General features: G+C 53.5%; 2 protein-coding genes and 1 long non-coding RNA gene across 5 annotated transcripts in view; 2 read left to right on the top strand and 1 right to left on the bottom strand.

Moving 5' to 3' along the window:
• The window catches only part of LOC307212001, a 47,952-nt gene extending 34,076 nt beyond the window's left edge, over positions 1-13,876 (bottom strand). The window contains exon 1 of the long non-coding RNA XR_013836711.1: positions 13,732-13,876. This is a non-coding gene — a long non-coding RNA (uncharacterized lncRNA). The remainder of the gene's footprint in view (positions 1-13,731) is intronic.
• Positions 8,553-11,212, top strand: LOC307213231 (uncharacterized protein). Its single transcript, XM_079970997.1, has 2 exons — positions 8,553-9,845; positions 10,747-11,212. Exons 1-2 carry the CDS (start codon positions 8,976-8,978, stop codon positions 10,783-10,785), a joined length of 909 nt encoding a protein of 302 aa, XP_079827123.1. The 5' UTR covers positions 8,553-8,975; the 3' UTR covers positions 10,786-11,212.
• A 36-nt stretch (positions 13,877-13,912) lies between the features above and the next one.
• Positions 13,913-14,551, top strand: part of ATL2 (atlastin GTPase 2) — a 29,648-nt gene continuing 29,009 nt past the window's right edge. For 2 of the 3 annotated variants that reach the window (XM_079968733.1, XM_079968734.1), the window contains exon 1: positions 13,913-14,109. In XM_079968733.1, the coding sequence (XP_079824859.1) occupies positions 14,040-14,109 (70 nt within the window). In that variant the 5' untranslated portion in view covers positions 13,913-14,039. The remainder of the gene's footprint in view (positions 14,110-14,551) is intronic. The other variant, XM_079968735.1, reaches the window with a different exon arrangement.

Genomic DNA, 14,551 nt, shown 5'->3' with positions numbered 1-14,551 from the left:
GTTGTTAGTTGTTATTTTGAGTTGGCGAGGCTCCTTTGACAGCAGCAAGAAACCGAGCCTTTGGTGTCATCCGGCCAGCTTTGTGGAATGCTCTGCCAACAGAATTTCAACAGGCACCTTCTGTTTCTACTTTTTAAATGCCTGATGAAAAGTTCTACATTCCATTAAGCTCATGTGGGCCATTTAAGAACACATCTTTCCACAGCAGACAGCTGAGCTCTGATTTTAAAATGGTTTTTATTGTATGGTTTTATGTATAGCTGTTGTAGACCAGTCTGGTATTTTTTGATGAATAGCAGCATATTAATAAAGAGATAGATATATTGCTGTTGGTTGAAAATGAGGTAGTTGTAAATAGTAATCAAAGAAGAAGAAGCAAGAAGCAAAATAGTATTGAACTGATACCTGAACAGTCTCAAGAAGCAAAGACAGTCAGAATGGACTAAGGACTATGGTGACCTTCATGGTTCCCGATCCCTAGCAACATAGATTTTAAATCACGGTGTGAAAGCAATATTATTTTTTTTACTGCATTCTTCCTCCCAAAGCAATCAACATCATGAGAACTGAATGGATCTTCTCATATATAAATGAACAGATTATTCATGGAATTGGCTTTCTCAATCTATCTTAATTCATGCTCTGAGCTGGGCATTATTAGCAGCTGCAAAATATCCCACAAACAACCGCCAGTTGGGATGCACTTTTAGAATCTTCTTTCTGTGCTTGGTTTCCACCAATGTCATCGGTTTTAGAAAGTTACCCAGCCTCTTTCCCCTCCTCCGACTAGGTCGTCTGCAGCGTGTCCCCTTTCTAAATATATCTGGCGCAATCTAGACCAAGTTAAACACTTCTAAATGGCTCACTAATTTCAGCAGGATAAATTTAAGCACATGCTATAGGTCTGCAGTTGGAATCAGTACGATATTAACAGTGCTTGATGTTGTCTGGAGTGTGTAGTGATATTTTTAAAGACGGTAATTTCAGATAGCATAATGCAGTGCTTGCCCTTTCTTGGAAGAAGGAACTCTGAACCCAGGCAAATTATCTGGGGGGCAGGGAAATAAACAGACGTACAGTAGACACAGGCGGGGGATGAAAATGAGAGCTGAGACTCTCAGGAAACTTGCTTTTGTGACTTAAAATAAGGCCATGCAGAGAAGTACAGAAGATAACAAAAGATATATGTTAGAGCTTTGATGTCTTTTCCAGTGCTGTTCAATAGAGCCAGGATCCAATAAATCATGAAAACAATTTTATGAGCTCAGGGATGAGGAATCTGTGGTCTTCCACTTACTGCTGGGCTCCAACTCTCATCAGCTCCAGCCAGCATAGCCAATAGTCAGGGATGATGCAGTTGTAGTTCAACAATGGGAGAACCAGAGATTCTTCACCCATGCACCAGCTCATGAGTACTTTGGACAACTGCCCCCACGACAAATCACTTTTGAAATGGAGACGAAGTTCAAAAGCAAATCGCAATATTGCATTGTAGACCTCTGGTGAACGGGGGAAAAGTCAGAAAAATTCCCATTGGGATCATGCAAGAGAGAAATCTTTCGATTGCAGGCTATGTATTTTTGAAAGTAAGCAAAGGAAAAGCACACACAACATTCAAAGTTCATTTTGGATCTTGATAGGGTATTAAATGTGCTGCTGTACTTTCAATGTCTTTGGTAAACCATTCAAACCAAGACAGCCGTAGTCAAAATAACTTCCCAATCTTTCTTTGGTCATTGTTCTTCAGTAAAAGGTAAAGGTAAAGGTACCCCTGCCCGTACGGGCCAGTCTTGACAGACTCTGGGGTTGTGCGCCTGTTATGTACTGGGTTGAATAGGATCCAAACTGCAGCAGTCTGATTGGCCCTAGAACAATAGGATCCAAAAGGCAGCAGCCTGATTGGTCCTAGAACAATCGGATTCAGAATGCAGCAGTCTGATTGGTCCTAGAACAATGCAGCAGTATGATTGGTTGGCAGGAACTACCCAATCATGCTCCAGATAGAAGTGAATCCACAACCTGATTGGCTTACAGTAGAATTCCGGAATTAGCCAATCATGTGCAGCCCATTGTGTAAATAATGTATATAAAGCAGATACCTTGAGGGGACTTTCATTCATTCCTCCTCACCACTATGAGCTGAATAAAGAGCATGAAATCACTTTGCGACTCTGAGTATATTTCACTGGCGACGAAGGTGGGATCCCGCTGAGCTGACTGCCACACACAGCACCGCAGCACCGCCACCTGCCGCATCGCTGCCTCGCACCGTGTATCCAGGCTTCAGCTCCGGGACACAAGGAACTCAGAATGGCAACCAACAGCAGCTTTTCGCCGTTCAACCCAGCATCTGGAGACTGGGAAGCATACGCCTCCCGTTTCACCTTCCTCCTAGAAGCCAAAGGGGTCACCGATGAAGAAGACGCCAAGAAGAGGGCAATATTCTTCAGCGTCTGCGGAGAGGAGACGTTTGAAATCGCCCGGGCTCTCCTTGCGCCTGAAGACGTCGCTACTGTTCCATACAAAACAATAATGGAACAGCTGAAGGGGCACTTTTCGCCGCAGCCCTCAGTGGTGGCTCGTCGAAATGCCTTCTACGCAAAGCGGCAAGCCCCTGGGGAAACCATAACTGGGTTTGTGACCTCTCTCCGCCAAGCCGCCCGGTTCTGCAACTTCTCAGAGCTGGAGAACATGCTTCGTGACCGCCTCGTCGGTGGCCTGAGGGATGAGAAGCTGCAACGACGCCTCTACGCTAAGAAGGACCTAACGTTCCAGGTCGCTCTGGAGGAGGCCCTGGCAACGGAAGCTGCCGAGAGGTCGACGCAAGAGGCACGGCCGAGCCAGCCATCCCAACCGAGGGTCCACCATGAAGACCTCACCGACGACTCAGGATCCAACAGGGAGGAGGTGCACCGAGTACAGCAGCGCACTCAAGCAGCCCACATACCACAGCTGCCTCGACGAGAAGGAGGGAACTGCGCAAGCTGCGGAGAAAGTCACGAGAGGAGGACCTGCCGTTTCCGCAACGCAGAGTGCAGGCAGTGCAGAAAATCGGGACACATCGCCCGGGTGTGTCGGGCTCGGCCCACCCGACGCCAGGCATCAGATGACCAATCCAAGAGCCCCAGGTCCCGGGGCCCAACGCACCAAGGCAACTCGACTGAGCTCACGGACTTCCAGGTATACCAGTTGCCCCACCCCAACATAGAGAAAATTTATGTTGACGTACAGATAGAGGGGGCCCCATGCCGCATGGAGCTTGACACGGGTTCAACTCTATCCATAATCTCGGCAAGGACCTTAAGGAAACTGTGTCCTACTGGGGGTCCCAAACTCAGGCCGGCCCCATTCACCCTCCGGGACTTCCAGAAACGTAAGGTCCCCACAATGGGGGTGGGGACCTTCAGGGTGCAATACCGAGGGCGGACGCGGCAACTGGAATTGCTGGTGGTCAAGGGCCCCTACATTAGCTTACTGGGATTGGCATGGTTTGGACCACTGGGGCTAGCCGTCACCGGGGTGAACCACACTAGCTTACAAGTGGACGTGGACGCCATATGCAAGGAATTTCCGGGGGTTTTTGATGGGAAATTGGGACAGTATACGGGCCCCCCAATTGCTCTACAGCTTGACCCCGCAGTACGACCGGTCAGACTCAAGGCCCGCCGGGTCCCGTTCGCCCTGAAACCCCGTATAGACGAGGAATTAGACCGGCTTGTGGAGCAAGGAGTGCTGGAGCCGGTGCCTAATGCCCCCTGGGAAACCCCAATTGTCACACCCGTCAAGCCTAATGGTTCGGTCCGCATCTGCGCAGACTACAAATGTACCATAAACAAGGCCCTTACGGCCCATGCATACCCAGTGCCAGTGGTCAGCCATGTTCTTGCCACCCTGGCTGGGTCGAAAATTTTTGGCAAGCTGGACTTGGCCCAAGCATATCAACAGCTGCCAGTAGATGAGGCCACAGCAGAGGCACAGACGATTGTGACGCACAGAGGAGCATTCAGGGTAAAGCGGCTGCAATTCGGTATCAGCGTGGCACCAGGCATATTCCAGAATCTAATGGACTCTCTACTTAAAGGGATTCCTGGCGTCACCCCCTTCTTCGATGATGTGTTGATTGCCGGGCCCACACCAGAGGAGTTTGAGGACCGCCTCCGCACCGTTCTGCACCGTTTCCAGACGGCGGGTCTCAAGGTGAAGCGGGAAAAATGTCTACTAGGAGTGCATCAGGTGGACTTTCTGGGATTTATGGTGGACGCAGAAGGGGTCCACCCGACTGGGGACAAGGTACGGGCCATTTGTGATGCCCCAGCGCCCAAGAGCAAGACTGAACTTCAGGCCTTCTTGGGACTATTGAACTTTTACCATTCCTTCCTTCCCCACAAGGCGGCGGTAGCGGAGCCCCTACACAGACTCCTGGACAAGCGGGCCCCTTGGGTGTGGGGCCAGCGCCAGGAGGCCGCATTCCAGGCAGTCAAGGACTTGCTTGTCTCAAACTCGGTCTTGGCACACTTCAACGAGAGGCTGCCGGTGGTGCTAGCATGCGACGCCTCGCCCTATGGAATTGGCGCTGTCCTGGGACACCAACTCCCGGATGGAAGAGAGGTACCAGTGGCATACTTTTCCCAGACACTCAACGCAACTGAGCGGAACTACTCGCAAATCGACAAGGAGGGTCTGGCAATCGTGAAGGGAGTAAAAAAATTCCATGATTTCTTGTACGGGCGGCCCTTCACCGTGGTGACTGACCACAAGCCGTTGCTTGGCTTGTTTGCCCCTGAAAAGCAGACCCCCCAAGTGCTGTCTCCTCGCGTCCTCAGGTGGTCAATTTTCCTTGCCAGCTACCAGTATGCACTGATTCACCGTCCGGGGAAGGCGATGGGCCATGCGGACGCCCTCAGCAGGCTACCACTACCGGAAACAGGCCCCGACCCAGCACCTGCACAAGAGGTTATGAGCCTGGAGCTGCTTCCTGACCGCCCCATTCAGGCACAAGAAGTTGCACACCATTCCAAGAAAGATAGGGTCATCTCCCGGGTCCTGGACTGGGTGTGGAGGGGATGGCCCAGCAACAGCCCCGGGCCAGAATTCGCCGGCTACACAACCCGCAAACATGAACTGTCGGCCCACAAGGGGTGCCTGTTATGGGGAAGCAGGGTCGTTGTTCCCCAGCCCCTCCGCAAAAGGGTCCTCACAGCCCTACACGAGACACACCCAGGGGTAGTAAGAATGAAGGCCCTTGCCAGGAGTTATGTGTGGTGGCCAGGGATCGACGGAGAGATAGAGGCCTGGGTCAAACACTGCCAGGCCTGCCAAGAATCCCGCCCAGATCCCCCAAGGGCCCCAGTCCAGTCCTGGGAGTCCGCCCGAGCACCATGGTCACGCCTGCATGTGGACTTCGCTGGCCCCTTTCAGGGGAAAACATTCTTCATAGTGGTGGACTCCTACACCAAATGGCTGGAAGTCGCACTGGTACCGTCCACTTCTACGTCCGCAGCCATCCGGGTACTACGCAGGCTGTTTGCAACCCACGGGCTCCCTGACACTCTCGTCTCAGACAACGGGACTGCATTTACGTCAGGAGAATTCCAAACCTTCACAACGCAGAACGCCATCCGCCACATCCGTTCGGCGCCATTCCACCCTGCCACCAATGGCCAAGCAGAACGCATGGTGCGGACCACCAAGGACACCCTTCGCCGTATGACACAAGGGGATTGGGAGTACCGCCTTGCCACATTCCTTCTAGCACAGCACAGCACCCCCAGCTCAACGACTGGCCGGAGCCCCGCTGAACTACTAATGGGTCGGCGCCTTGCAATCAGATTGGACCGCCTTCACCCCGATAGAGCTCAGGATGAGGCAGTGGTGGGGGAAGGCAAGAACCCCCGGACCTTCGAGGCTCAGGACCCAGTGTACGCAAAGAATTTTGGGGCAGGCCCAGCATGGGTACCCGCCACAGTCACCAGGGTCACTGGCCCCGTGTCGTATGAGGTGCTAACGGATGGGGGGCAATGCTGGCGCCGCCACTGCGACCAGATACGGCGACGATTCCCAGGAGAAAACCAGGAGGAGGAAAGGGCAGAGGAGTCCCAAGGGAACAGAGGGGCAGTGAGGCCCATAGAGCACGAGGGGCCAGCAGGAGAGGCAGAATCAGTAAATACAGAGAGGACCCGCGAGGCCGAAAGGACACTGGAACCAGAACCACGACTGAGTGAGCCGGTTGCGCCAGACCAAACAGCCCCATCACAGCCAGCATCCTTGGAACACGAGCCAGAACCTGAACCCCGGACCAGGGAACACCCCAGGCCGCAACGCACACGTAGGCCGCCGGCGTACCTCGAGGACTATGAATGCGACCTCCCGGGCAGGACTGGAACTTAGAGGGGAGGGGTGTTATGTACTGGGTTGAATAGGATCCAAACTGCAGCAGTCTGATTGGCCCTAGAACAATAGGATCCAAAAGGCAGCAGCCTGATTGGTCCTAGAACAATCGGATTCAGAATGCAGCAGTCTGATTGGTCCTAGAACAATGCAGCAGTATGATTGGTTGGCAGGAACTACCCAATCATGCTCCAGATAGAAGTGAATCCACAACCTGATTGGCTTACAGTAGAATTCCGGAATTAGCCAATCATGTGCAGCCCATTGTGTAAATAATGTATATAAAGCAGATACCTTGAGGGGACTTTCATTCATTCCTCCTCACCACTATGAGCTGAATAAAGAGCATGAAATCACTTTGCGACTCTGAGTATATTTCAGCGCCCATCTCACTTAAGAGGCCAGGGGCCAGCGCTGTCCGGAGACACTTCCGGGTCATGTGGCCAGTGTGACATTGCTGCTCTGGCGAGCCAGAGCCGCACACGGAAACGCCGTTTACCTTCCCGCTGGTAAGCGGTCCCTATTTATCTACTTGCACCCGGGGGTGCTTTCGAACTGCTAGGTTGGCAGGCGCTGGGACCGAGCAGCGGGAGCGCACCCTGCCATGGGGATTCGAACCGCCGACCTTTCGATCGGCAAGCCCTAGGCGCTGAGGCTTTTACCCACAGCGCCACCGCGTCCCATTGTTCTTCAGTACAGCCAAGCAAATACATGCAAGATTGAAAAAAGCACTCTATAACCAGTAGTGTCTCTTTTAATTTTTAATATTTGTTCCTAATTTATCAGTGGCTGTCTTTCTGAATTAGCACAACCACATTCTCACAGAGAGCATTCTGTTTTCAAAGAGCACAGCACTGGAAGACATTTCTCCCATTTCAAAGCTGAAGTAACAATTTTCATGTGTGAAAGTGACAGTGAAGCTCTTATCACATTCCTTGTGATAATACTTTCTCTGTAACACAATTTCCTCCCAACACATCCCAAAAGATAGGTCTACAAAGTAAAAAATATGGATTTGAGTTTAATATTTTCTCTTCAAAAATATACATGACATATGTTGTGAACCCTGTATAGCTATTTATCTGGAACAAGTTCTTTGCTTTTATAATCAGGATTACTGTACAGGAATAAATTTATCAAGGGACCCACTGATAATGCTTTGATTATTTGAAGGAGATTGCTTCAAACAAATGGCAGAAATTGACAGCAAATCTGCTGATAGCTGAGAAAAATATTGAAGGGAAGGGAGATCCGATGCAGTTGGTTCCTTGAATGGAAGCCCCTTCCATTCACAGAATTAGATCCCTTCTATTAAATGCACGGTACTGGAAGAAGAGCAACAAACCCCCAGAACCTAATGAATGGGTTCAAAAGATCTGGTGTGGTGCCAAAACTATGAAGCTGGCATCTGCTCAGGCAGAGGAAATCTGGACAATTCCCAAGCAATATGGCAACCTATTATACTAAATGCAAAATGGCATTAACAGGGGTTTTGTGTTATGATTTTGCAACTTTATTTCTCCTCAAAGAGCCAATATCCTCCTGTCAGGAATCCTTAGCAACTTCAGAGCTCTGTGTTGAGCACAGACTGAACCCTCTCCCACCCCACCTTGTCCTGTACCCAAGTTGAGGCTTGCCACACAACAGAGGAGGAAAGTTAGGACTTCCCTGGTGCGAAAAGAAATCCAGGTCCTGTTAACCTTAAATGTACTTAAGTAAACTGTAGGAATTGATGTTTTTAATTTGCTGTTCAAGGCTGCAATCCTATCCCCACTTCTCCGAGAATAAGCCCCATTGAATTCAAGGTGGATGTAGGTAGAGGTACAATTAAAAACAAAACAGAAGCTTCCACCATCAGAGGCTTTGTGGGAAAAGGAAACAAAAAAATTACTTGCTTCACTCAAGTGGTGGTGAGGATTCCATTTTCTGCATCAAAATGGCATCCTCAGTGAATGACAGTTAAACTGTTAGTAAGTAAGCATAAGATTGCAGGCTGCACCTGGGAATAGGCCCCATTGAACGCAATAGGCCTTAATTTTGAGTATGCATGTATACAGGATTGTGCTGCAAATTACTTTGATCACCACTGTACCTGTTATGTACTGGGTTGAATAGGATCCAAACTGCAGCAGTCTGATTGGCCCTAGAACAATAGGATCCAAAAGGCAGCAGCCTGATTGGTCCTAGAACAATAGGATTCAGAATGCAGCAGTCTGATTGGTCCTAGAACAATGCAGCAGTATGATTGGTTGGCAGGAACTACCCAATCATGCTCCAGATAGAAGTGAATCCACAACCTGATTGGCTTACAGTAGAATTCCGGAATTAGCCAATCATGTTCAGCCCATTGTGTAAATAATGTATATAAAGCAGATACCTTGAGGGGACTTTCATTCATTCCTCCTCACCACTATGAGCTGAATAAAGAGCATGAAATCACTTTGCGACTCTGAGTATATTTCACTGGCGACGAAGGTGGGATCCCGCTGAGCTGACTGCCACACACAGCACCGCAGCACCGCCACCTGCCGCACCGCTGCCTCGCACCGTGTATCCAGGCTTCAGCTCCGGGACACAAGGAACTCAGAATGGCAACCGACAGCAGCTTCTCACCGTTCAACCCAGCATCCGGAGACTGGGAAGCGTACGCCTCCCGTTTCACCTTCCTCCTAGAAGCCAAAGGGGTCACCGATGAAGAAGACGCCAAGAAGAGGGCAATATTCTTCAGCGTTTGCGGAGAGGAGACATTTGAAATTGCCCGGGCTCTCCTTGCGCCTGAAGACGTTGCTACTGTTCCATACAAAACAATAATGGAACAGCTGAAGGGGCACTTTTCGCCACAGCCCTCAGTGGTGGCTCGTCGAAATGCCTTCTATGCAAAGCGGCAAGCCCCTGGGGAAACCATAACTGGGTTTGTGACCTCTCTCCGCCAAGCCGCCCGGTTCTGCAACTTCTCAGAGCTGGAGAACATGCTTCGTGACCGCCTCGTCGGTGGCCTGAGGGATGAGAAGCTGCAACGACGCCTCTACGCTAAGAAGGACCTAACGTTCCAGGTCGCTCTGGAGGAGGCCCTGGCAACGGAAGCTGCCGAGAGGTCGACGCAAGAGGCACGGCCGAGCCAGCCATCCCAACCGAGGGTCCACCATGAAGACCTCACCGACGACTCAGGATCCAACAGGGAGGAGGTGCACCGAGTACAGCAGCGCACTCAAGCAGCCCACATACCACAGCTGCCTCGACGAGAAGGAGGGAACTGCGCAAGTTGCGGAGAAAGTCACGAGAGGAGGACCTGCCGTTTCCGCAACGCAGAGTGCAGGCAGTGCAGAAAATCGGGACACATCGCCCGGGTGTGTCGGGCTCGGCCCACCCGACGCCAGGCATCAGATGACCAATCCAAGAGCCCCAGGTCCCGGGGCCCAACGCACCAAGGCAACTCGACGGAGCTCACGGACTTCCAGGTATACCAGTTGCCCCACCCCAACGTAGAGAAAATTTATGTTGACGTACAGATAGAGGGGGCCCCATGCCGCATGGAGCTTGACACGGGTTCAACTCTATCCATAATCTCGGCAAGGACCTTAAGGAAACTGTGTCCTACTGGGGGTCCCAAACTCAGGCCGGCCCCATTCACCCTCCGGGACTTCCAGAAACGTAAGGTCCCCACAATGGGGGTGGGGACCTTCAGGGTGCAATACCGAGGGCGGACGCGGCAACTGGAATTGCTGGTGGTCAAGGGCCCCTACATTAGCTTACTGGGATTGGCATGGTTTGGACCACTGGGGCTAGCCGTCACCGGGGTGAACCACACTAGCTTACAAGTGGACGTGGACGCCATATGCAAGGAATTTCCGGGGGTTTTTGATGGGAAATTGGGACAGTATACGGGCCCCCCAATTGCTCTACAGCTTGACCCCGCAGTACGACCGGTCAGGCTCAAGGCCCGCCGGGTCCCGTTTGCCCTGAAACCCCGTATAGACGAGGAATTGGACCGGCTTGTGGAGCAAGGAGTGCTGGAGCCGGTGCCTAATGCCCCCTGGGAAACCCCAATTGTCACACCCGTCAAGCCTAATGGTTCGGTCCGCATCTGCGCAGACTACAAATGTACCATAAACAAGGCCCTTACGGCCCATGCATACCCAGTGCCAGTGGTCAGCCATGTTCTTGCCACCCTGGCTGGGTCGAAAATTTTTGGCAAGCTGGACTTGGCCCAAGCATATCAACAGCTGCCAGTAGATGAGGCCACAGCAGAGGCACAGACGATTGTGACGCACAGAGGAGCATTCAGGGTAAAGCGGCTGCAATTCGGTATCAGCGTGGCACCAGGCATATTCCAGAATCTAATGGACTCTCTACTTAAAGGGATTCCTGGCGTCACCCCCTTCTTCGATGATGTGTTGATTGCCGGGCCCACACCAGAGGAGTTTGAGGACCGCCTCCGCACCGTTCTGCACCGTTTCCAGACGGCGGGTCTCAAGGTGAAGCGGGAAAAATGTCTACTAGGAGTGCCTCAGGTGGACTTTCTTGGATTTATGGTGGACGCAGAAGGGGTCCACCCGACTGGGGACAAGGTACGGGCCATTTGTGATGCCCCAGCGCCCAAGAACAAGACTGAACTTCAGGCCTTCTTGGGACTATTGAACTTTTACCATTCCTTCCTTCCCCACAAGGCGGCGGTAGCGGAGCCCCTACACAGACTCCTGGACAAGCGGGCCCCTTGGGTGTGGGGCCAGCGCCAGGAGGCCGCATTCCAGGCAGTCAAGGACTTGCTTGTCTCAAACTCGGTCTTGGCACACTTCGACGAGAGGCTGCCGGTGGTGCTAGCATGCGACGCCTCGCCCTATGGAATTGGCGCTGTCCTGGGACACCAACTCCCGGATGGAAGAGAGGTACCAGTAGCATACTTTTCCCAGACACTCAACGCAACCGAGCGGAACTACTCGCAAATCGACAAGGAGGGTCTGGCAATCGTGAAGGGAGTAAAAAAATTCCATGATTTCTTGTACGGGCGGCCCTTCACCGTGGTGACTGACCACAAGCCGTTGCTTGGCTAGTTTGCCCCTGAAAAGCAGACTCCCCAAGTGCTGTCTCCTCGCATCCTCAGGTGGTCAATTTTCCTTGCCAGCTACCAGTATGCACTGATTCACCGTCCGGGGAAGGCGATGGGCCATGCGGACGCCCTCAGCAGGCTACCACTACCGGAAACAGGCCCCGACCCAGCACCTGCACAAGAGGTTATGAGCCTGGAGCTGCTTCCTGACCGCCCCATTCAGGCACAAGAAGTTGCACACCATTCCAAGAAAGATAGGGTCATCTCCCGGGTCCTGGACTGGGTGTGGAGGGGATGGCCCAGCAGCAGCCCCGGGCCAGAATTCGCCGGCTACACAACCCGCAAACATGAACTGTCAGCCCACAAGGGGTGCCTGTTATGGGGAAGCAGGGTCGTTGTTCCCCAGCCCCTCCGCAAAAGGGTCCTCACAGCCCTACACGAGACACACCCAGGGGTAGTAAGAATGAAGGCCCTTGCCAGGAGTTATGTGTGGTGGCCAGGGATCGACGGAGAGATAGAGGCCTGGGTCAAACACTGCCAGGCCTGCCAAGAATCCCGCCCAGATCCCCCAAGGGCCCCAGTCCAGTCCTGGGAGTCCGCCCGAGCACCATGGTCACGCCTGCATGTGGACTTCGCTGGCCCCTTTCAGGGGAAAACATTCTTCATAGTGGTGGACTCCTACACCAAATGGCTGGAAGTCGCACTGGTACCGTCCACTTCTACGTCCGCAGCCATCCGGGTACTACGCAGGCTGTTTGCAACCCACGGGCTCCCTGACACTCTCGTATCAGACAACGGGACTGCATTTACGTCAGGAGAATTCCAAACCTTCACAACGCAGAACGCCATCCGCCACATCCGTTCGGCGCCATTCCACCCTGCCACCAATGGCCAAGCAGAACGCATGGTGCGGACCACCAAGGACACCCTTCGCTGTATGACACAAGGGGATTGGGAGTACCGCCTTGCCACATTCCTTCTAGCACAGCACAGCACCCCCAGCTCAACGACTGGCCGGAGCCCCGCTGAACTACTAATGGGTCGGCGCCTTGCAATCAGATTGGACCGCCTTCACCCCGATAGAGCTCAGGATGAGGCAGTGGTGGGGGAAGGCAAGAACCCCCGGACCTTCGAGGCTCAGGACCCAGTGTACGCAAAGAATTTTGGGGCAGGCCCAGCATGGGTACCCGCCACAGTCACCAGGGTCACTGGCCCCGTGTCGTATGAGGTGCTAACGGATGGGGGGCAATGCTGGCGCCGCCACTGCGACCAGATACGGCGACGATTCCCAGGAGAAAACCAGGAGGAGGAAAGGGCAGAGGAGTCCCAAGGGAACAGAGGGGCAGTGAGGCCCATAGAGCACGAGGGGCCAGCAGGAGAGGCAGAATCAGTAAATACAGAGAGGACCTGCGAGGCCGAAAGGACACCGGAACCAGAACCACGACTGAGTGAGCCGGTTGCGCCAGACCAAACAGCCCCATCACAGCCAGCATCCTTGGAACACGAGCCAGAACCTGAACCCCGGACCAGGGAACACCCCAGGCCGCAACGCACACGTAGGCCGCCAGCGTACCTTGAGGACTATGAATGCGACCTCCCGGGCAGGACTGGAACTTAGAGGGGAGGGGTGTTATGTACTGGGTTGAATAGGATCCAAACTGCAGCAGTCTGATTGGCCCTAGAACAATAGGATCCAAAAGGCAGCAGCCTGATTGGTCCTAGAACAATAGGATTCAGAATGCAGCAGTCTGATTGGTCCTAGAACAATGCAGCAGTATGATTGGTTGGCAGGAACTACCCAATCATGCTCCAGATAGAAGTGAATCCACAACCTGATTGGCTTACAGTAGAATTCCGGAATTAGCCAATCATGTTCAGCCCATTGTGTAAATAATGTATATAAAGCAGATACCTTGAGGGGACTTTCATTCATTCCTCCTCACCACTATGAGCTGAATAAAGAGCATGAAATCACTTTGCGACTCTGAGTATATTTCAGTACCTTATAATGTATTTTAAAAAATAAAGTTGGAGTTCTAGCCTGCCATGAGCTGGAAGCCTCTCCACCTCTTTCCTAACACCCTACTATGCTTAAAAACCAGGTCAGACTTTGGTTATTGATGGAAGGGGGGGAGGAACAAATGCACTCTGTGCATGCTCAGAGGCCCCCACCCCTTTCAACTCTCACATATTTCCGCTATTGGGCCGCAGTCACAGCAAACAAGACCAGTGACTGAGCTCGTAGGGGTCCTAAAATGAAAGGAAGAAACAAATAATCCGAATAATCCGTAGTCTACCGACTTTTCCGCGCGGGATACATGCGCAACGGCTTTAGGACCCGGGAGGCGTCGTTTTGCCTACGGCGGCGACAGCCAGCAGAAGAGCCGAGGTGAGCGGGAAACTGCCGGAGCAACCGCGCAGGCGCCTTGTCGGTTGACAAGGGGGAGGGGGAGGGGAGAAGAGAGAGAAGCAGGAGGGAGAGCACGCCGCGCGCGGGCAGATCATGCCGGCGCTAGGACCACCTCGGCGGGCTCGGCGCGGGCGCCGATAAAGGGCTCGCGGCGGCGTTTGACGTCACGGGGAGTTAATTTTAAACCTGGACAAGATGGCGGAAGGGGACGCGGCTCGGTTCGGGCAGCGAGTAGCGCTGCCCCGGCTACAGCCGGACTTGGCAGGTAAACCGGGCGCCTGCCTGGGGTCTGGAAGGCGCGGCGACGGGAGAGGGAAGAGCACGGAGCCTCGCCGCTCTGGGCGGGGGCCCGGGGCCTAGGGCTCCCCCGCTGCCTCCCCGTCCCCCGGTCTCTCGCTCGCTCTCCCTCCCGTAACGGCTGCGGGCGGGACTGGCTTCCCTCACAGGGGCGCAGCGTGGCGGGAGGACGAGCCGAGGGGCGTGCGGGGGGGGGGGGCAGAACAGAGCGGCGACGGCAGCGCGACGGGAGCGGTCCCTCGGCCTTTCCCCGCTCCCCGGCTCCGGCCAGGCCGCGGCACGGTCTGTGCTGGTCTGGGGGAAGCGGGGCGGGGGTGCCGTAAGGCCTCCTGCTCCTCGGGGGAGGTCGGTGGGTGGTTGGGCAGCCGCCTTGCCCCCAGGAGGGCGTTGGCATCTTCTGGCGGGGCTGA

This window comes from Podarcis cretensis (assembly GCF_951804945.1).
Source record: "Podarcis cretensis genome assembly, chromosome: 3".
Classification (NCBI taxonomy): domain Eukaryota; kingdom Metazoa; phylum Chordata; class Lepidosauria; order Squamata; family Lacertidae; genus Podarcis; species Podarcis cretensis.
Note: the sequence above shows the minus strand (reverse complement) of the source record. Positions and strands in the feature narration are given on the sequence as shown.